Raw genomic sequence first — 23,405 nt, 5'->3', positions numbered from 1 at the left:
CACCAGCTCCAAAACCTTACCCGCGTGCTTCTACGGCCGCGTCCAACCGGCCGTCCTGACGTTATCGTCATTAAGTATCCATCGCGAGCCGGAATAGGCCGTACGGCGAATACGCCACAGAAATGCATCTGACAGAAACACGCGACACTCAGCAGAGGGATAAACGTATGTTCAACACGTGCGTCAGTGGAGACTGGAATGGACCAGGTGCTGTCCCGCGCCATGGAGACGGACCCCGCCGCCACTGAAACCCTTGCTTGCTATCAAAGTGAGATCTGTCCGTAGAATGTTGAGTCTGGAAGCACGTTATGTTTACTGTCATTGTCAACATATCCCAGCTGTTAATTCCACCCCAAGAAATGCAGGCAAAAAAGTTACCTGCATGCATATTTCATTACTTAGGTTTGCCTAAAATGTGGAATGCTTAAATATACTATTTCTAAAAGGTATCCTAAACCTTGTCACATGTGGGTTAAAATAGCTTAAAAATATGTAAAAATATGCCCCAAACATGGAATTTAATACACAGCCAAGGGCAAAAGTCAAGAGTCAAATAACCCTTCTCCCTCCCACACCAAACAAACGTGGTGGCTGATTGCAAATTTGCATTACTACGCAGCACGACCGCAGGAAAAACAACACAAACAGCCTACAAAGCAGCCAGGCTAGAATACGTCCTGTACACAGCACCTCACACCACAATATTCCGGACACACCATCCGAAACGAAGCTGGGCGACAACGAGGCTGCGCGGACGACATGTAGCCTCGTTCGAGGCTAGCTTAAGTCCGGCTCGAACTGGCCGGTCCAGCGGCCTGGTCAGGCGAGCGGCGACATCTAGCAGACGCGTTTTGGACTTCAGTCGCACTTGATGTGACCTAGGTGGCAGCGACTATTGCATCCGTCGACCGATTCGCTGTTCCCGGAAAGTCATTGTCGTAATAATGCCTGGACAGGGGAGGAGAAAACAGTGTGTCAGAAACAAGCCACCCATACTTGGCACACCAATGTGATGTGATACGCTGGGAGAAGATCAGATTGCAAGGTAACATAACATGTGTTTGAGGGTCTTGAGCGTTATTTGATGACTGCAAGAAGTTGAGAAAAGTACTGAGGGAGACAACTGACCACTTGGCGGGCAAAGACGTTCCCAAATATGCAAAGCTACACACATGTATACAAGGATATGTAACAAAAGACTGATGTCGGCAAACTGTAGTGAATGTCCCAACACTGGCCTATGATACGCCCACTAGCACATGCAGTGGGTTCCGGGTGGGTGAAAACATACTGGGCAGCGCAAACGATCAGGTGCCTCAGAACATTAGTCATAAGCCCGTCCTACTCGCGGAAACGCACCGAACCCGAATTTTCTCTCTGGGTAAGCTGCACACAACGCGCCCTGAGAAGAGCCCGCGGACCCCTGCCGGGCCAGCCCCAGCTCAGCCCAGACCAGCCCGGCCGCAGTCCGCATCCCAGTCACTCACTGACGCGACGAAGCTGGCCTGGATAATGAACATGGTGGGGAAGCCAGCTTGGAGAGGAAGAGTTGGCCAGCGACGGCCACGGCGAGCTGATGACCTGACGGTCACGGAGACGCGTCAGCGCTGCGCCCGACCTCCCCCCCCCCCCCCCCACACAGCCCCTTACAGTCACGCTGCAGACAGCCAGCTGGTATAGAGCCGCGTGCGCGAGGTGGCGAGCTGATGACCTGCCGGTCACGGAGACGGCGGGCCGCCTTCCCGCCCCCCCCCCCTCCCAGCCCCCACGATCACGCCATGTCAGACAGCTGGAATAAGAGCCCGGTGCGCAGCGAGCGGACAGCTCCCACCGGCGTGGCATCCTCACATCACGAGCCTGACGACGAGGTGGCGAGCTGATGACCTGCCGGTCACGGAGACGGCGAGCCGCCTTCCCGCCCCCCCCCCCCTCCCAGCCCCCACGATCACGCCATGTCAGACAGCTGGAATAAGAGCCCGGTGCGCAGCGAGCGGACAGCTCCCACCGGCGTGGCATCCTCACATCACGAGCCTGACGACGAGGTGGCGAGCTGATGACCTGCCGGTCCCGGAGACGGCGAGCCGCCTTCCCCCCCCCCCCCCTCCCAGCCCCACGATCACGCCATGTCAGACAGCTGGAATAAGAGCCCGGTGCGCAGCGAGCGGACAGCTCCCCGGCGTGGCATTCACATCACGAGCCTGACGACGAGGTGGCGAGCTGATGACCTGCCGGTCACGGAGACGGCGAGCCGCCTTCCCGCCCCCCCCCCCTCCCAGCCCCCACGATCACGCCATGTCAGACAGCTGGTATGGAGCCCGGGCGCAGCGAGCGTGGGGAAGCCCAGCTTGGAGAGGAAGATGTTGGCCAGGCCGACGGCCACCGGCGAGCTGATGACCGGTCACGGAGACGGCGTCAGCGCGGCCGCCTTCCCGCCCCCCCCCCCCTCCCAGCCCCCACGATCACGCCATGTCAGACAGCTGGTATGGAGCCCGGCGCGCAGCGAGTGGACAACTCCCACTGGCGTGGCATCCTCACATCACGAGCCTCCAACGACGAGGTCACACTTAGCAACGCCCGCCACGCGCCGCTGACGGCCAGGCGACGTCACGTACCGAGCTGCTGAAGATGAGGCCGTAGATGGGGCCGGCGTGCTGCAGACCGTAGGTGTTGGCCACCGCCGTCACGATCAGGCAGAAGTTAGCCGAGAACGAGACGTACACGAGCCAAACCCAGATGGCGAACATCCAGCGGCCGCCCATCGGCGTCAGCTGCATGGTGGCGAACGTGACGCACAGCACGCAGCAGGAGCACAGCATGGCCGCCTGCGGATACAGGTGGGGACAGGTCAGTGGAGCACAGTACGACAACAGGAGCACATTACCGCATCAGGAGCACAGCGCGAAAGCATGAACACAGCCAGGAGTACAGAACGGTAACAGCAGCAGAGTACGGCAACAGGAGCACAGCACGGCAACATAAGCACAGCACCGCAACAGGAGCACAACCACATCAGGAGAACAGCGCGAAAGCATGACCACAGCGCGACAACAAAAGCACAGCACAGCAACAGGAGCACATGACAACAGAAGCATGGCACGGCAACAGGAGCGCAGCACGGCAACAAGAGCACATCGCGATGGCAGGAGCACATTACCACATCAGGAAACACAGCGCGAAAGCACGACCACAGCACGGCAACAGGAGCACAGCACAGCAACAAGAGCACATGAATGGTAACAAGAGCAGAGCACAGCAACAGGAACAGAACACAGCAACAGGAGCACAGCATGGCAACAAGAGCACAGCGCGGCAACATCAGCACAGCACGGCTACATGAGCACAGCATGGTAACAGGAGTACAGCGCAACAGCAGAAACACAGCATGACAGTACACGACAGGAGCGCGGCACGGCAGGAGTGCAGCATGGCATAAGGGGCACAGCACGACAGCCTGCTGGAACAAGTCAGCTATGTGGGGCTGCTCAAGTTTGTTCAAGGCAACCACACACGAAACTTATGCATGACCACCAAGCAAGCTTTGAACGGGCTGGGTTCAATTAATTATTTTATTTAGCTCAGGTAAGGAAAGTTGCAAGTCTTGCATAGACGATCAACATCGCATTTGCCCCGTTGCCAGCGAACGTTCTTAATACAGCACTTATCACACAACGCATTTTACGCCTTGCTGTGTTACAAAATATGACAACACTTTTCACTTAAGTATTACAGTGGGGCAAACTCCACAGGTCTGTAGCAGGTGAGCGGCAAACTTAGTGGCACAAAAGGGCAAAAATCCGCCGTTCTGCACCTGTTAGTGCTTAAAAGAATGCACTTCGAAGCTAACATTTTTATCTCATTCTAGACAAAAATGCCGCGAACGTCTCCTCCAGCCGCCGCTCGATGCGCCCTCCAGAGCCCGCGGGCAGTGCGCCCAGTGGCGCCGCTAGGCGGCGCGCAGGCGCCGAGCGGACCGCGTCGGGCAGCGCGCGACCCCACTGACCCGGTAAGAGGTGCGGTCGCAGAGGGCGCCCCACATCACCCGGCCCAGAGAGTTGAACACGGCCGCCAGCGAGCCGACGAACGCCAGGAAGTGGTCATCCGCTGAAACATAGGCACAGCGCGCTCACAGCCGGCCGACCCTGCCGCCAGCAGTCGGCGATGTACTGACGTAACAGCACATGCTAAGTAAAAGCATGGTGGAATACTTATTCCAGCGCGGTGTAACGGATGGTACCAATTCACTCAACAACCCAGGACATTTCATGCACGCTTACAGTAAATCAGGCGGGCCTGTGTCCATGGAGACCAGTCACTAAGCACTGCTGTTTTTTCAGTGTCGTGAGCTGCTGGCTACAAAGCCGCTATGACCGTTACCACTCGGCTGACAACAGGCCGGCGACAAATGCGACGCCGCCCACTCTCACCGCTGCCCAAAGGCATGGGCAAGAGGGACGGCTGTGAAATGGGCCCCCGGCCCGTCTGAGAGGGAGAAGAGAAGGGGGGGGGGAGCCTCTCCAGGTCCTTGATTTGCGTTTCACGGGTACCCCTGTTGCAAAAGTTCACATGTGGCGGGGATGACTGAGACTTGTGTGAAGCCTCAGACGCGTCTAGGGCTGCTGGATCAACCAGTTTTTTTCAAATCTGACACGGTCCTCTGTTCAAGAAGTAAGTTTAGCCCCAGGAAGAAAAGCGAAGCAAAACCGTCATGAGGCCCTGAAGAAGAAATCTAAAGCAAAACCGCCTATCATCCTTATGCCGCCGATCCTCTCTGACGAACTTCTCCGCCCCTCGGCCTAATCTTCGCCAGGCGCCGGCTGCTGGCCCATGACTGGCCGCCGACGGGCGCCGAGTGCCGCCGCCGCCTGGTCTCTGCCTCCCCCGCGCTCCACCCCGCCGGCCGCCGAGGCGACGGACGAGCCCAGCAGCTGCCAGAGCAGGCCCCGCCGCCGCCGCCGCCGCCGCCACTCACCGATGTTCTTCTGGCCGTACGCCTTCCACAGCGGGTTGATGAAGCCGATGGTGATGGTGTTGAAGAGGAAGGTGATGTACAGCTGGTAGAACTGGCGCGTGCGCAGCGCCTGGCTCAGTCCCACACTGATGCCTACGGCGGGACGGTGCAATCAGCTGACCGGGTCAATGGGCTCACAGCGGGTCACATCAGGTCACGACACGAGCCACTTCCACATTCGCGCGCCGAAACAGCCCGTGCGAAGCGGCGGGATATTGTACGAAGTGATGGGACATTGTCCAAAACGGTGGGACATTGCAAGAAGCGGTGGGCCATCGTACGAAGCAATGGGTCATTGCACGAAGCGGTGGGACATTGTGCGAAGCGATGGGACATTGTACGAAGCGGTGGGACATTGTACTAAGCGGTGGGACATTGTACTAAGCGGTGGGACATTGTACGAAGCGGTGGGACATTGTACGAAGCGCCGGGAAATTGCATGAAGGGGTGGGACATTGTACGAAGCCGTGAATATTGTAAGAAGCGGTGGGATATTGCGCAAAGCGCCCACTGGAGATCCTGCACAATCGTCCCGGCGACGCACAGACGGAAAATGATATGAGGCGGACCGTTCGGTGCTCCTTAAACTTTGCGAGCCATTATCTCATCTAGAACTCACGTAAGCTGTAAGGCACGTTTTCGAGGAGCATCTGCGCGTCTATACGACATCAATAATAGCCTTATTTCTCGGAGAAAGCACCAGGAGAATGAAGATATACATACGTTAATATTTCGGCAACGTGCCTTTACCAAAACGAATAGCACAAGTGAATTCACTTCTGCTATTCGTTCTGATAAAGGCCGTCGAAATATCACCTGCAACTACATCTCCCTTCTCCCTGTTTTTTTTCTCCGAAGAACAAGGCTATTACCACTACCTTCTCTTTAAGCTCGAATTCGTATTGCAGGTCGGTATCGCAGTACTCGGACCCGTCCGCTGACACGACATTCTAGGCTCGCATGCTATGCCCGCGAGTGTATGCGTGACGCATGCTATGCGTGAGAGCACTCCCCGCATCTAAGCAAGCTTACCATCGTCGTCGACCAGTTCGTAGTCTTTGGGATCCTGCAACAAAAGACGGCTGTCAGCCCGCTGGATTGTTCTCAAAACGGCTCAAACAGTGGGCGATACCATGTATACGTCCCAGACGTAGGTAAACCCAGAATATTTCAGACCAAGCTCGCCGATGACGAAGCACGCCGCGGCTACAGACAGACACCCCCTGATTGGAACATTATGCCCCGAACATACCTCCTCGCGCTCAGATCTCATATCAGTGTGTTGGGGACGCGCAACGTCTAATCAGCGGCAGGACAAGCCGGCCACCGAGCTAGTGAGGACGCGACCTTGCGCTGGCGCCACCCACTCGAGGCAACCACACTCTGGCGCGGGTACGCTGGGTCCGACCCGGCCACTGACCCCGACGGCGCGGCAGGGGGACTGACCGGAGAGCGGGAGGGCACGGGACGAGCGGGAGGGGTACCACGACGAGAGCCCTAACGGTGGATAGTGACGGTGGTGCATGCATTGTCGGTGAAGGTACGGCATGCGACGCGCGCTTTAGAAACTGGGCACATGAGGCGGCGAGCATAAGCATTCAATGCTAGAGATAAAATAAATAAAAACAGAGGTGTCACAAAAAAACGGCGGCGGAGGAACAGTCGATAGACGGCGCACAAGAGAAGGGAGCCACAGAGTGAGACGGAGCGCACAGCGACCGCAACGCTGGTGAGGAACAGCAGAACGTGGAGGAGGAAGTCGGGTGGTGAGGAAACGCGGGAAGGGAAACAAAGAAGACACGAATGGAAGACGGCAAGAGCGATTACGAACCAACAGAGGAGCCTACAGCCACACAGGAAGTACTTCGAAAACCAACTGCCGGCCAGAGAGCGTTTAACGACCGCCGTGGCGACGCCGGACTTTCGGGCACATCAGCTCACAGGTCACGCTCCGCCGGGAGAACGACGTCCCAAACACCAAATAAGGGTCGGGCAGCGCCCGTCGGCGGGCGCCACTCACCACCAGAACGGCCGGCGGCTCGTCCGTGTCAGCCAGCAGGGCCGCCGTCGCCGCCCGACCGCTCTCCTGCCGGCGGCGGGCGACGCAGGTCACGACGGGTCACGGGTCACGGTTGACACGGGACGTGGCCGCAGTCACGCCGGCCAGGGCACGGGTCGGGTCACAGCAAAGGTCACGTGCTTTCAAAGCACGTGACACATCATAGGCCTCACGGACGAAGGCAGAAAAACCGCGAACTCGCGCGTCACAGTACAAACACCAAATGGCAGCTGAAGAGCCGGTGATGAGTAGTAGTGTCAACGCACCGTTTCGCGACCAGATATCCGTGGACATAAACTGTAGCACGCATGCACGACACGCCAGAGCCACGCGCTTTTGCCACGTCCAGACGATGCTTCATGACGGTCCCATCACACATAAGGGCCTTGTCCTGTACATCAGACCATTCCATGTCGATATGCCACCACCATACACCGGGTCAGGCACCAACTGAACCACCTCTGCCGTAGGGAGGCCAAAGCCGCACAAACATTACCATGTTAAATTAGAGAGTATGGCGCGAGCAGGCACTTGCCGGCATTGCCATCTCTTACGCTGCTTATGTTACCTCGTACCGCAATATCCAGCTTTGCTAGAGCGCATGCGCAGAATCCCGGTCCAATGCGGGCTACGTTGCCACCAAGCCACCCGGCGACAGCATCGCTGTTCCGCTCCACGACCCAAATATTTGAATCATTGGTACGGACCCGCACCCTGATATCAGCAGCACACAAGCGTTGTGAGGGTGAGTTAAACCCTCGCCAGACCACCTCACCTCGCCGGTGAGCTAACACTCGCCAGACCACCTCACCTCGCCGGTCGGTTAACACTCGCCAGACTACCTCACCTCGCCGGTGAGTTAACACTCGCCAGACCACCTCACCTCGCCGGTGAGTTAACACTCACCAGACCACCTCACCTCGCCGGTGAGTTAACACTCGCCAGACCACCTCACCTCGCCGGTGAGTTAACACTCGCCAGACCACCTCACCTCGCCGGTGAGTTAACACTCGCCAGACCACCTCACCTCGCCGGTGAGCTAACACTCGCCAGACCACCTCACCTCGCCGGTGAGTTAACCCTTGCCAGGCTATAGTGCCTCACGGTGCCCCCTTTTCACGCTTCAAGGTTTTGAGAGAAACTACAAATACAATAAGCAAATATTCTGAAGTTATCCACGCTAACGCTACATCAGTCACATATGCCAAATATCAAGTACGCGATATCAGTACGCCGAATAAATAATATTTATGGCACTGACTTTTGCCTTGCATGACTCAGTTTTCACAGACCTTACATCACGTTCCATGATATCTAGTTCGGTTTGGCAAGCACTTTCCAGTGGCGTTGTTTTGACAGCATTTTCGGGCTAGTTCCCGAGATGTTGAGATCTGACCCCAGCATGCGACACCAAATCCGTATAGCCGGCTTTTAAACGCACCACTATTATGCTTTTCTCATCGTCAGAGTACACATGGCTCTGAAGGTAGGGCAGAGGCCTACATTCGCGGATGTGACCCCGCTGACCCCTCCCCGTCCCTGACAAAGGTCACTGACGATGATGTGCCATGACACAAATCATATGCAGTCTTACGCGGCCTATCCGAAGCAGATTCCTTCTTCGCGTACCATGCTTTGTTTTCGAGAGAGCAGTGGGGCCTTTGAGGTCCCACCGGCAGGCAGAGGTGAGGACAGTACCCGGCCGGCGCGCGTGAGGCCGCCTGCCGCGGGCTGCTCCAAGGCTCCGGGGCCGAGCTTCGAGCCGGCGGCGATCCCAGCGCCCCCCCCCCCCCCAGCTCCAAGGGTTCGGGGCCGGGCCTCGCACCAGCGGTGCCCCCGCCCCCCCCCCCCCCCCCCACCAGCTCCGAGGCCAATGAAGTTAGCTGCATATGGCCGGGGAATATGAGAAACGACTATTCGCTGCGTCAAAGCTGTCGCTGCTTACCTACCACTAACGATGCAAAGCTGCGCTTTGCTGCCAAGCGTCGGGTGGCTACAGCTAACCATGATCACTGACCATGCATGAACATGAAGAAGCTTAAGCAAGAAACAAATGAGAAGCACCAGCGACAATAAACGCACCCGCAAAATTAGACAGGTGTCGCTGAATTTGTCGTCTTTCCTAATGCGTATGACATCCGCGTAATATTTTTCGCCGCAGTTTTGAGCGTCATACCGCTCACAGCATGCACCTGAAACTGCCACAAACATGCCTTCCACACGCGCCAAACGACCACCCCCTTTACGTGCACAACGAGACGACGCTGGCAGGGTCAGAGTTGACAAAAAGGACTTCTGGCTATATCAAACCACGTCTCGCTCTCAGGCGTCGGCTGTCCATGGCTGACCATGATCGTTAGCAGTAGGTAAGCGTAAAGAGGCTTAACACGCGCTCGGATGGCCGGTTGGATACCCTTCGCTCGGGTGGGGGTTAATTTGACCCTCCCCTGAGAGCTCAGAAACTACGAGAGCTAGATACATCAAATTCACAGAGTATGTTGGCCTGTACGTGAACTTACTTGCATCAAAGTTTAAGGTTCCCAGGTCATCACCTCGGGTCAAATAAGGTCATATAAGGTCAAACTCCAGGTTCGTGTTCTGATATCTGTTCTGAGCACAAGGTAACTGATGCTAATTTAGGTCAGTGATTTTGTTTGACCTTAAGAAGGTCATGGGACCAAAATAATACAAAACTGCTTTGAGTTTTGCAGTTGAAAAAAGCATCAAAGATTACACTAGGCAGTATGTTACCACAAAAATGTTGACCTGGGTCATTTTAGGTCGGTGATCTATTTTGAACTTTAAGAAGACCGTGCAAGATGTATAATGCGGTCCCTGTTATCAACAAATTCAAAATAAGTACCAGGCTACCACGCACAGGCCCCAGCGTAATAAAACAAGCTGTTTTGACCTTGGTTTCACCTTCAAGCCTGATCCTATTTCAACGGAATTTGTCCCTTCAATTGTTGTGTTGCCTGAGAGAGTGTCTCAGAGATGTACGACTTCGTCTGTTACTCCGTTGTTGCATCAGATTGGACGGTTCGCTAGAAATTGGCTTCGCTGAATCCATGGCCCGACTTTCACTTGCTGTAGGTCAGCGACCCTACTACGTATATTTAAATTTTGTATACCGAATATCCCGCTATTCAATTGCCTATAACTATGCAAAATTTGGCGCGTCTACGCCGCGCCGATCGGTGTCCATTCCTGAAAAAAATTAGAGGATGGACAAACTGACTCAAACAAACTCGAGCGCGTGTTACGTAGGCAGCACATTAGAAGCATTGATGGCAAGTAACTACAAGTAATAATAAAACAGCACGTTTCATGACAAAGCCATCTTACAGTGTACCAAACCAATGTCAACTTCTTCGCCAAAGCTTACGCAACACGCAACCCAGCCAGCAACTCTCCCACCGTTCCTTCCCCAGCCACCAAGCGAGCCCGCACCGGCGGCCGAGTGCCGCTGTCCGCCTGTGGCCGCGCGCCACGCACCGCCGCCCGGCCCGGCTCCCGCGTCCGTCCGTTACCGTGCGGCGACCGAGCCGACCGCGGCTGCAGCTGCGGCTGCGGCTGCGGCTGCGGCTGCGGCTGCGGCCAGGGGGGGGGGGGGGGGCGGCGCCTCACCCAGCAGGGGTGCGGCGGGTCCTGCACGAACGACACGCCGCCCAGCTGCATCACCGCGTACACGGCGGCCAGCAGCAGGAACATGGACGGCACGCGGTCCAGCACGGACGCCTCGTGGAAGAAGCTGCCGACGGAGGCAGGGGCTCGGTTAGGGACGGCGGGGGAGGGGCGCCGCAGGCCGGCTCCTCTTACACCGGGTCGATGCTCACCGTTAGCGGGTTGTTACTCTTTCTTTTTGTCCCCGCTCTGACCGTGCTCTTCATGGGCTACAATCAAGAGCTCTATCCGCGAAACAATCATCAAGCCTCTTCGCAAACTCATTCCGAGTTACACGTCTGCATCTTTGACATCTGTTCGCCTCACACCCTCACCATTATTCCTTTCCCTTCCCTCGCCGTTCTCTCCCCCCCCCCCCGACCCCGCGCGCTCTCAAACTCTATCTCTTCCCCAGACCTTTGACCCGTACCCAGCCCACCCAGCTCACTTGTCGCTGCCGACGGCCAGGTTGTCCGGGTTGAGGTAGCTGGTCTGGATCCAGTTGAAGACGACGGCGCCCATGCCGAAGCCTCCCACGATGATGCCGTTCACCAGGCCGCGTCGCTGCGGGTACCACTGCCGGCGCCGCAGAAGCGCGTCAGCACCCGACCGAGGCTGGCTACCACCTGTACCCGGCCCCCCACGGCGGTGGCTGGCTACCACCTGTACTCGGCCCCCAGCAGCGGTGGCTGGCACATGCAGCAGGTGGCGTGAACACGGCATGGGTGTAGAGTTACAGCAGCACAGCTGTGCTCAATCAGAGTGGATCTTGTGGAAAGTTGAACAGGTGAAAGGTTAACACGACTGCCGGCTCCGTTTTTTCCATACTGTCATTCATTTTTTGCCGCGGTAGTAGCAGCTGTCACCGCCCCCTCCCCCCCACCTGCGCCGGCGATATTCCCTCGGCCAGAATGCCGGGGCGCCTCTCATCAACTCACGGACGTACGGAAAGTCACAGGACAGTCCGCGGGTAAGAGCGGAGAGCCGGGCCGAGCGTCGCACGACCGGCCGTGGACACGTGCCGGTGCTGGTACCGGCCGTCACGCACCGGCTGCCGAAGCCAAACACCGCGCGCATTCCGAGAACTGTCTGCACCGATCGGGCCGACCAGAGCACCGACAGACGCCGAGATCGGTCACGGGGGACTCGACAGCTGTACAGCCCAGCTCATCCCAGCCCAGCGTGGGACGAGAAGACAGAGCCACTCCGTGATGAGGCTGATGTGCAGGGGACGCCTCCCGTACATTGCGGCTGGACGGGGTGGACTCGATCTGTTGACCTCGTGCGCGAGTGTTGGCAATGTCTCACAATATATCATCTGGTGCTGGTGGTTGAAGGGTGCAGGACAAATACAAATATACGTGTGCTGCACTTATAACAAACAGTTTGTCGGAAGACAATACGGCAGCAGCAAAAATTCACGGACACTAACTTCATAGATCACGGTTTTACCAACTATTACCACTTCAATCTTTCGCCGACAATTGTGACGCAAATGACTTCATAATTCCCATAATTGTGTTTCCAGCTGGTGGTCGGCTGGTTCAGAGGAACCTGCATTAAGAACAGATTGGGCTGAACAGAACCATGAGGCATGGTTCAAGCCAAGACCTGGACGATGTCTCATATTGTTATCAAACAGCCAGATGTTCAGCGCATTGGCCGATAGCCGACACCAGAATGGCGCCATGCATCCAATCGATAGCCCATTGTGGGACAACATACACCATCTGTCGGCCGGGCGCAATGCCGCCCAGGATGTGACCTGCATATCTCACCGGCCGCTTCTCTACGGACCGCCGAAAACTCCCCTCCCCCTCCCCGTAACATGTGATATGGCTTACGGACGGAAAACCGACCGTAAAACACCGGAGCCATCCCGCAGGCCTAGCTCATCTTCCTCTACCCCGACCCCGCTCCAGACCAGTCCCACCATGCAGCCATGGCTGACCTGGCCTGCAGCCCCGCTGTACTGACTGACCCGACCGCCCTTACGACCTCGCCCCCGACCCCGATGCGCCCCACTGTCTGACCTTCATGGCGCAGCTCATGGGCGAGACGTATGCGATGCCGACGCCGACGCCGCCCAGCAGGCCGTACGTAAGGCAGAGCAGCTCCACACCGGACTGGACAGTCAGCTCGCTCAGCGCCGTGCTCAGTCTGAAACGGACGAGGCCACGGTCAGAGGATCGATACCAGGGAGGAGCGGAAGTTTTAACGGCGGTCGATGTCCTTGACCGGTCAGCTCATGTGAACGCGGCCCGCGACTGTTGTAAGTACGGCCGACGATCCATGAGAGCATGACCGGCAACTCTCGTGAGCACGAGACTCTCGTGCACACCAACGGCAACTCTCCTGAGCACCACCGGTAACTCCCGTGAGCACAAACGGCAACTCTCATAAACACCAACGGTAACTTTCATAAACACCAACAGCAACTTTTGTAAGCATGACTGGCCGACTCGCGCGAGCATGACTGGAAACTCACGTGAGCACGAAGCAGCCGGTGAAGCAGGCGATACGCGGTCCGTACTTCTCATACAGTCTTCCTCCGACAGTGAGCATCACCCCTTGGCCCATGTTCATCAGTGCCGGGATCCACATGGTGGTGGCATAGCCCACCTCAGGCGACACCCGCTCGTGCAGGTATGACGTCAGGTATGACGTCAGATTGCCTGTATCAAACAGCAGCAGGGTGAGTGGCCAGAGCAACACAGGTTTATTGATGGATATGACACCAGGGGTGGCAAAGCAGGGGGGGGGGGGGGGGAAGGGGGAAGTTTGTGATGGTACTATACAGGACAGACTTTGGTCAGTACAAATTGCAGTGGAGTCTGAGATTGGAAACTGTTGGGTAGGATTTTTGCATGGGAAGAGATCAGCAAGGAGAGAAGGCAAAACAGCAAATACAAACAATGGTGCTGGTGTAGTTCTGGTGACACTAAAACATCATTAAGGTACTGACAGCATGATCATATGCACAGCAATAAATTTGTAATGCACACACTGCCCATGAGCAGACACACACAGCTGCAAAGGTAACTGAAATCTGGAAATGTCTTGCTCACCACATGAGCTGCTAGAGCTAACAAAAATGGTAAGCTATTGAACACTGACAACATAACATTTCAATGTACTATACGTACTAGGTACTCTAGGTACTCTAACCTACTCACATACTTACCAAATGTGTAGATTGTGCCCAGGGTGAGGTGCATCACAAAGCCACCAACAATACAGGCCACCCCCTTCCATGAGCGTGGAGGAGGGGCCATTCCAGCCACTCACTGAAAGAAACATAAGTAATGCATAGATTAATCTGTTTTTTCTAAACAAGAATTCTCTAAAGAACACATTCATTTAAGCAGCAAAAAACGTACTCTGAACTTGCGTTTTTGTTGAAAAAACAGGCATGACACAATAATGTATTACATTCAGGTTTTCAAGATGTCCTTTGGACCATTCTACACCCCCCTTTCAAATTACCATATTGCTTCAAATATGTTACTGAAAGCAAGACCAATCCATGAAAGGGGTTCACAATCCCAGTTCATGGTGATATGGCTATGTTTTAATAAAATGATGCACCCTAATAATATGATGCTGCAATGTGCACAAATGAACAAACATATGTCTGAATTCCCAATACGAACCTCCACGTACGACCGCGGGCGAGCATCAGCTGAACTCGACTGACCTGAGTTGTGGCTTTAGAGCAAACGGAGTCCACCTCAGTGTTAGTTGCAGCGTCTCACTTCTGGGCCACTATTATGTAGCTATAGAGGCCCCACTCGCGACCCCGAGCGTGCGGCTCCTGCCACTCGCACGGAGCAAGTGCCAGTTAAACCTCACTATACGGAGCGAAGTCACCAAGGAATCTGTTTAGGTCTGCGCGGCCGATTGCATGACGTCACTGGAGTTCACATAATCGGCGGGCCACTTCATGCATCGCGTAGCTGGCCGATGTCCCGGCTACCGGAGGTAGCGGAGACACCTTGGGTTTACCATTTAACGAATTTAATATCGAGTGGAAATCTATGTGCTAATTTCATTTATCATTTTATACTTTTCGTCATGTATTCAACGACCTTACGGACGTTGTCAGTCAGGTAGTCTCGCTGCTTGCTGACTCCCGTGCCCGCCTCCCCCCACCTGATCAGCCTCACAGATCTGTCTTGGGGTCCTGTACGAAGACGTGTTGGCCGGTACGGAGGGGCCTGATCCAGCCGGCACTAGTGTCGTGGCCCTCAACTGACCGCAAGGGAACTCTGCTACCATCTGGTCGCATGCATCTCCCGCCTTCTCGCGTGCGTCGGCGAACACCTGGCGACGAGATGTGCCGGCGCGGCTGACTGTGGCCATCGTTCATGCCGCATTTAGGTGGACGATCGGTCGTCTGCATGTGGATTGTTGTGCAGCTCCAGAAGACCGTGTGCACATGTCAGGCGGGTTGGTCCAGCCACCACAGCAGCCATCCAGTCGGCTGAGAGAGCCGCCGACCGCCGGCCAGCGGGCCAAGCATGGTCATGGCTTTCACAAGAGGTACCTCTCTCAGCACCGCTGGGACTTCTCTGAGCGCTATGGCAGGTCTGCTGATCGCTTGGCCTCAAGCCTCGGGGGACCCAGGTGGAGCACAACAACAGCCCCGGGTGAAACAGTCTCTTTCAGCACCGGCAGACCGGAAGCGGTGGCGCAGGCAAGTGACACAAGAGCAAGGTACATCCCCCTTTGGTTCCGAGTGGCACGAAGAACCCCATCAGTACCTACGTTTAAGGGCTCGGTTTGAGGGCCCGAGGGACCAGAACGGCCGGTGGGAGGTCGTGTTCAGGGGCCCCGGCACACAGAATCGGGCACTCCAATGCTAGCCAGAGCGTCTTACGTGCTGATCAGTGCTCCCTAAGTCGATAAGAGCCTATATGTCGTTCAGACAGCACCAGCTAGCGGTTAGTCGACTACGTATCGGCATGGGCCTGAGGGCGCATTGCCCAAACAGGGACAAAGCCAGAGCCAGCGATTTACATTGGTCGGGGTGTCAGCGTCTGTCAGGGCCCCACAGAGCCTAACGGGGCCTTGCGTTGACAAAGGGCCCAGAGTCGGCAAGTGGCAGTGTTTTAGGAGGCCCAAAGGGCATGGAGGATCCACTATGACTAAAAATCAAGGGTCCTTTAGAGAGCCTTAAGGCACGAAAGGCTGGATGGAGTCTTTTTCGGAGGCCTTGGCCTGCGGAGGCGGACTCTCAAATGACAGTTTGAGGGCCCTTTGCGCCGAGCAGGGAGCCCCTGAGTCTAAAAGGGCCTATATGTCGACCAGGCAATACCAGTACCGCGCAGTCGGCTCCTTGTTGGTATGGGACTGAGGGCCCACTCCCAAACAGCTACAAAGCCCTGGGGCAGCGACCTATCCTAGTTGAGGCCCCTGTAGCTGTAGTTGGGGCTCACAGTGCCTGACAGGGGTTCATGTGTCGGCTTGTGGCCCCGAGTCGGTCATGGGCCTTGTTTCAGCAGGTCCGAAGAGGGGCCGCAGGGCCCCTCATGACCAAAGATCAAGGGCGCGAATGAAAGGCCGAAAGGAGACCTGAGGGCTGAAGGAGGACCTGGCAGTGGGTCACTAAGGACGTCTCCGCTTGTAAAGCGGCGACCTCAAACGTCGATCAAAGGGCCTCTTGCATCGATTAGGGACCCCTGGGGCAGTGCAGCCTCTTTTTGGGCTAAAGACCAACAACACCGAACAATTGGCAACGTGTCGGCCTGGGCTCTACAGTCCATTTTCCAAGCGCAAACATGACCAGGCCCGTGATTTGCATTAGTCGGGCTCACTGGAACCACGAGGGCGTCGGTCAGGGGCCCACAGTGCCTAACAGAGGCTCCTGTCTCAGCAAGCGGCCCAGGTCGCCAGAAGCCGTGTTTGTGGGGATCTGAAGAGGGGGCCCGATGGACCAAAGATCAAGAGCTGGATTGAAATCGGGCCGGGCCTTCATCCGAATTGCCGTTACCTTAAATGTCAGTCAAAGGGCTTCTATCAAGACCCTCCTTTATTATAATTCCTATCCCTTTTCCTATGATGAGATTCCCTCCACTATCTTTGTCGACTCTGTGCCCCAGTGACGTCAAAGGGAGGTTGTTGCAGGTAAAAGGGATTTCTTTTAATTCCACAAGAATAGTAACATCTCCATCGTAGCAGTAGCTGCGATCGAAGCGCGGCATCTTTCAGCGCAACAATCAGAAAAACTGTTTCGAACCTACCATTTGGATCACATACGGTGAGTAAGACCTCCATCAATATCTTTCCTGTTCGCCGATAAAAGAAGAAAATCGAAATGGTTCACAAATAAAACTTATGAATTAGAAGTATAAGTTACCAGTTAGCAGTGGGGCAGCCAGTCGGGGAGGGTTCATGGTACTCCCCCCCCCCCCCCCCCTGCTCCAAGGTTCCAGGGCAGATCTTTACCACGACTACTGAACGCAATTTTGGAATATGGTCATAAAATTAATTTGGTTTTAAATCTCATAGACGCTATCATGGGCAGCGCTATGTACATCCCAATAGCCGAATAGACGAGCGACTATGTAAGGCGCGCAGCTGAAAGAAACGCTGAAGGCACCAGGACAAACATACATCGATATTTCACTGATGCGGCTACATGCTGTACCCATGAAGGTTAGTGCGGTCTCTTGGTTGTCAAGGACGGGACGTAGCTATGGGATATATATATATATATATATATATATATATATATATATATATATATATATATATATATATATATATATATATATGTCTTTCGATATATATCATCGTATGTATAACGGGCACATACGCCATGTGAAATCAGTAAATAAATCGAGCCGGACAAAGCGCTAAAGAAAAGGGATAAAAAACAAACCGTCGAACTGGCAAACCGATCAACGCCCTCACCAAAGAAGACTTCCATGGATATGCGGACGCGAACCGTACACCGCGCCCGGCCTCAACGTGGGACCGGCGATGGCCGTAATGAGCAGCCGCGCACCAACGTGGCTGCCTCCAGTGGCCGGATCAAAACGGCCTCGGCACAGGCGGATGGACGTGTCGTGGCGCCGAGGCGCGCGCGACCGATCGCGTTCGCCCAGCCCGCCCAACACTCGGCCGGCCGTACGCCGCTAGCGCCATATATGCCCCCTGTTCTCGTAAGCGGGCCGTCAGGGGCGCCACCAGCTGACCTACGGCCGAATCACCGGCAACCTCTCGGGCTCTGTGCAGGTTCCGCCAGGCCCTGGCCGGAGGAGGTGGTCCCACAGCGCCGGCAAGCTGCAGACCCAACGCGCTGCGTCGGGAGCAGGCACTCTCTCGCCGCCCCAATCAGATCGTCCCGGGCCTCGCCTCGTCGCTAAACAACTGTCACGCAGCCCGTCACCTGTATTTACAGTACGCGCTTGCAGTCGCCACACTCAGTATGCGTTTCCAGCTACGTGTTGCCGCTCTGATATTGCCGCAACGACACGCGGATGCAGTATCGGATGCCGTATAGCACATTCTCTCCCTAGTCATCCATGATTGCGAGACCACAGTACGCCCGCCCTCACCGCCTCGAGCGCTGTGCCGGGCCAGGAGAGTCGCGTGGTTGGTGCCCCTCCCCCTCCCTAATTACACAGGAGGGAAGGGCTTATCATGGCTCACGCCCGCCCTGTGGTCAGGGGTCACGGGACAGCTCCACGCGCACAGCCACTCCTAGCCCAGCCTGGACGGGAACACCAGCCCAGGCGTCACATTGTGGGCCCCCTTATACGTCCTTGCTTGTGCGTGTCGTCGCCGGCGTCCCGTTACCGACGGAACCGAGGACCGTGGCTGGTGACCGGCGTCGGAGTCGTCGCGTTCCCAACGCACGGCTCAACGTTCTCAACGCACGGCCCAGCGTTCTCAGCGCACGGCTCAACATTCTCAACGCTCGCAATTTCTTGAAGCTGGGCGTGCTCGCCGTCGAATACCGCACGATCTGATCGCTTGGCCGATGTTCCTTTGTCCAACGTTACCAGGTCGGCCTGCCCTGATTCCCGAGGTCGGCTCCTGATAGGTCCCGGGGCCAGGACTCGGGCGTCGCTTCGTTGGCGGCGATGCAAGGCCTGCCCGCTCTCTGCATGCCTCGCCCGTACCTCTGTGCTTATGTTTTTATGGCGGGTATAAGCGATGGGACAAAAATTGATGTCTTGAAACGCTGGTATGGTCATGAGTGCCAATGCATGACTGAGAACTGCATGCATACCAAAGCTTTCTGTACAGCGTGAAAAAAAATGAAAGCCGTCTGGCATTTCGATATTGATTATTTGCAACATAAAAGCTTACCTTGTTGTATGAACGAGCGATGTTTTTTGCTGACTCCAAGCAATGCATCCAATCCATTTTGGTGTTCATCCATCCCTTCGCCATCGGTGGATTCTCAATCGATTAGCATGGAGCAGCTAATATTGTTCGTTCCTCTGATCACTTTCAAAAGTGACACCGAGCCGACTACCTCGGACTGGAAATGGGTCATTTCACAGCAAGTTCCACGAACAGACCCTCAGCCTGCCACATATGTCACGGAGACTAGGCAACCAGATTACTGTTGTATTCAGCAGCGGGGATCGCAGACCAGCACTGCCGCTACGTTAACATGCCTCTCGCGACGATGATTGAGAAAATATGTGATTTCAGGCATCTGCCACCAACGGTTCTCATACTATCACCAGTCAAACGACAGAGCAGCCAATTCATTGTGCAACATCTAGTGGGCCTTCTCTGAAAATGGCTAAACGCTTTCGCCGGGCAATCGCAGACGTTATCGAAATTCTGATGCTACTGCGCCTTGTTCCACTTGTCGATACGTGACATTTTTGCCACGTATCGAACGTGAACGTGTACGTGACGTGAACGTGACGTGACGAACGTAAGCTGGAACGTCCCCCCAAAGATAAGACAATGTCGAGACCCCCTGCGAAGCTCACAGCGAAGCTTCTGGTATGCGTGGCTATCTCCCTGAAAGGGGTATCTCGGCGGGTAAGGTGTCCGGGTGCAGCCGATGTGACCAGGAGCATGCACCACCCGAAGTATGCTCCGAAGTCCCCGCCTGGCCGGTCAGAGGCGTCAAATAAAAAGGCATGTGTTCTGGCTGGACCCGCCAGCCAAATGTTATGCCAGTGAAACGCTCAAGCAACTGAAGGAGTCCAAAGTCTCCCACGTGGAGCGTGCAGACAACTTTCTAAATGTGCCCCAGTTCGAGTCCATTGCGGACTTCTGGGATTTATTTCACACAAGAAGTGCACGGTGTCGGTTGGGAGGTTAAGTCCAACAACCAGCTGAAGTACCCTATTCACAGGTGATGGCCGTTGTTGCATCGAAGTGCCGCGCAATAGCATGAGGGCAGGAGAGCGCTTGCGTGCTGTATCGCTGCATGAAGTGCACCATGTCCCCACTAATGTGTCACACGTGACAATGTTCTTCTAAACGTGAATACCAAGCCTCATGAAGCCATCATCAAGTACAACGCAGTTCCTATCGCTTGAAGTTTGAACCTTGCTCACTTCGCATTCTACTGACGTTCTCACTGAGCCCCCACCGAAGTACGTTGGTAGCTCTAACGCTCTACGGCGTACTTTCCCCACAACACTGTAGGGTTCACGTGTTAAAGGCTCGCTTTTCACGGCGCTGTGAATTGAATTCTATCAGACCCATGTCGGTGAGTCCGGAACCAAACGGAAGAATACGTAAGTTGTTCAGTGCATTAGCAAGGAACATTATTCACATAGATAAGACAGTAGTATTGGCCTTATTCCTCGGAAGAACCAGGGGAATAGAGATGTAGTTATGTTGATGCCTCGGCAACATGCCTTTATCGAAATAATTGCAGAAACAATGTCAACCTAACTATATCTCCATTCTTCTGGTTTTTCCGAGGAATAAGGCTAATACTACTCTCTTATCTAGGGCAAACGGAAGATTGTTTTATTGTCTTGAGACAATCAATTCACTGTCTTTTGTCTAGGGAACCCACACTCCCATAGCGCACCGGGTCAAAGGTTGCCTGCACGGTACGCTGTGAATTCATCGACGCACAGTACAGTGGCATTGTTTGTGACACGTGCAGCGGTCTCAGTCGCTGAATCGGTAACGAGCTTGATCCATAATAGAAGAGCTGTGTGTACGGAGCCGGGGCCCGCTAAAAATTGTCTACCAGTTCCCGACGGAACATGCTGGATTGTTTGCTAGCGGTTAATACATACTGTCAGCGCGATGTAATATAGAGTAGAATGCACTGAAAGATACCTGTAAAATTATAAACACAACAGGCATTCAAATTTTGTACATTAACTATTGTGGCACCTGTGCCACGCTACCCTTAGTTAACGGCTACCTTTAGTTAACCTTTACCTTTAGTTAACGGTTTAGTACAACTTAGAAATCTAGCCCACATCGCACACGTCGGGTATTTCTAGTTCAATACTGCAGTTCTTTTTGTACTAAGCTTCGTTCTACCCGTTATCTAGAACCCTGGTTCACATTATCCCTGTGTTCTCCTGATGCTTAATCATGATCATCCCGCCTCACCTGGGAGAGACGCTTAATCATCCTGGCGTATGCATGATAATATTCTGTCTGTGCACATGATCCTTCTTTGCTGATGCATGACCTTTATAGTCTCTGATACTTATTCTCCGTTCTTGCCACTCAGTTGGTCAAATATTGGACACGTTAGGCAAAAAAATTACATTTTTTTAAAACCCAGAAACGGTACGATCTAAACTCAATTTGCCGTACTTAGAATTGCTCGGAGGCTCTTCTCAACCGTATGTGGCAACGAATCTTGTGAAAAAATTTGATATTCGCGAATGCGGGAATCACATCACACTTAGGCGGTAGCATGCTCACTTCATAATTAAACTTTTTTAGGTCCTTCCTAGCTTAGCACCTGCAAATTCGAGTCAGTGAGATGGAATTTCGTTGCATTACCACGCGAGAAATAGTGTACACGAATAAATGTGAATACGCATGCAGGCAATGCGAAGAAATGTGTGCGCATACAGCTGTGTGTACGAAGAAAGGCGATACGAAGAATTTTGGTTACGAAGTTCTGCGTCGCAGAGATTTGTCCTCACGAAGTTTCGCGTTTATGAACATCTGCGTTAAAGACAGTATTGCACTTTTTTTACTTTTTCACTTATGGTTGCATCAGACGCGTACATTTTGATCAGTGATACCAGTTTTCTCGAAATCCTTCTGAAACGCTCAGAGCTTCGATTTGAAGTAGCTGACCCTGCGAGAGAAAGGTGGTTTGACTCCCTGCTCACCACTCCGAAACTAAAGCATTTCACTTCCCTTGCATTTCCCAACGTGTGTGTTCTGTAATATTTGCAGCATACTAATTCGTCAAAATGTTTGCGTAATACATACTACGAAAACTTGAAACACTATTTAGGCGAAACAATATTCGAGCTCGAAGCCATTATCCCGCAACTTTAACGAAACGTTATACTAAGGTTTTGATTTGTCTGCTATGGTGTTTACCAATGTGGCTCCCTTTCAGGTGCGATTTGGCGTTAGGAACAGGCTTATCACATGATTCATGTGATGTGCTGGTTCAAACTTCGACCAATGCGCTTCTCGGTAACAAGCGCTTGCCCGGTGGGCAGACCACAAACGTTCTTTTTATTCACACCATTAGAGATGCGCACGGTTGTTGCCGCGGCGACTGTAGTCGCGACTGCAGGTAAGAACCATGGTGCTGTTTCAAAGTGTTAAAGGCATAACTAGAACTCGAAGGTAATCAAAATTGATATCATGTCTTGCTGCTGCGATGCCGCAGAATCACTACCCAGTGTTGCTATTCTGGGATTTATTTACAGTGTTGCTATTCTGGGATTTATTAACTGGCCCGTAGGTTTCGCTGGAACATGTTTTGAAATATGCCCCAAAGATGGGACGCTCCCATTAACGACCGGTTGCGCTCGCGAACCTTAGCGATTGTGACGATTTTATGGAAATTTGGGTTCACGAAAATTTGCTTTACGTAGATTTATGCACGAAAAATGTTACACCATAATCTGCGATGCAGCGTTTTGCGTCCAGTTTTACGCACGGTGAACTGTGTCAAAAATAAACGCGTTATAATAAAATAAATGCGTTATGAATAAACGTTTACAAAAGCACGCGATGCGAATTTCTCTCCTGGAACCCAATGGACGATTCCGCTCTGGTATGCAATGTTTAGCTTGATTAATATAGAATCGCTTCCATGGACCAGAAAGATGATGCAATATTTGCCAGACAAGTCTGGAATGTCAATGGGCAAATGAATGCAGAAATATCTTGCTGCTGTATGGAAAGTAGGGGTGAAAGGTGCATTTTCTGTCACCGACGAAATTTGACCCCGTCTAGTCTGTCACCTGGAGCCAAAATTTTCAAAAACCGCTACATTATAACTCCAAATGCGTTACACCACGAAAACAGAGACAAATGAAATGCAATGCGGCATAACCATCAAACATTTTTGTTTTGCGAGCTCATTTGCACTAAAGTGTTGTTTGCCGGCCATCAAATACCGAATAATTGACACTTGATTGAGTGAAATTAGCAGATGAAGGCATGCTCAAGATAACCAGCCTTGTGGTGTGAAGTTTTTCACTCAGTTGTCAGGGGGGGGGGGACTGTGCCTCCTAGCCGGGG

The 23,405-nt window shown here is 53.9% G+C and overlaps 1 protein-coding gene across 1 annotated transcript; it reads right to left on the bottom strand.

The window, feature by feature from the left end:
- Window positions 1–1,771: 1,771 nt before the first annotated feature.
- On the bottom strand, window positions 1,772–14,549 carry LOC119114110 (putative MFS-type transporter YhjX). Its single transcript, XM_037238327.1, has 13 exons — window positions 14,428–14,549; window positions 13,915–14,017; window positions 13,219–13,405; window positions 12,764–12,890; window positions 11,179–11,306; window positions 10,695–10,818; window positions 7,029–7,094; window positions 6,041–6,074; window positions 4,970–5,101; window positions 4,001–4,101; window positions 2,613–2,822; window positions 2,199–2,225; window positions 1,772–1,789 (listed from the first exon to the last, which is right to left on the bottom strand). The coding sequence occupies exons 2-13, from the start codon at window positions 14,003–14,005 to the stop codon at window positions 1,772–1,774; spliced, it is 1,245 nt and encodes a 414-aa protein (XP_037094222.1). The 5' UTR covers window positions 14,006–14,017; window positions 14,428–14,549.
- Between the last annotated feature and the right edge of the window lie 8,856 nt (window positions 14,550–23,405).

The sequence above is a fragment of the Pollicipes pollicipes genome, unplaced genomic scaffold, assembly GCF_011947565.3.
Source record: "Pollicipes pollicipes isolate AB1234 unplaced genomic scaffold, Ppol_2.1 Scaffold_7262;HRSCAF=8765_pilon_pilon_pilon, whole genome shotgun sequence".
Lineage (NCBI taxonomy): Eukaryota > Metazoa > Arthropoda > Thecostraca > Pollicipedomorpha > Pollicipedidae > Pollicipes > Pollicipes pollicipes.
Note: the sequence above shows the minus strand (reverse complement) of the source record. Positions and strands in the feature narration are given on the sequence as shown.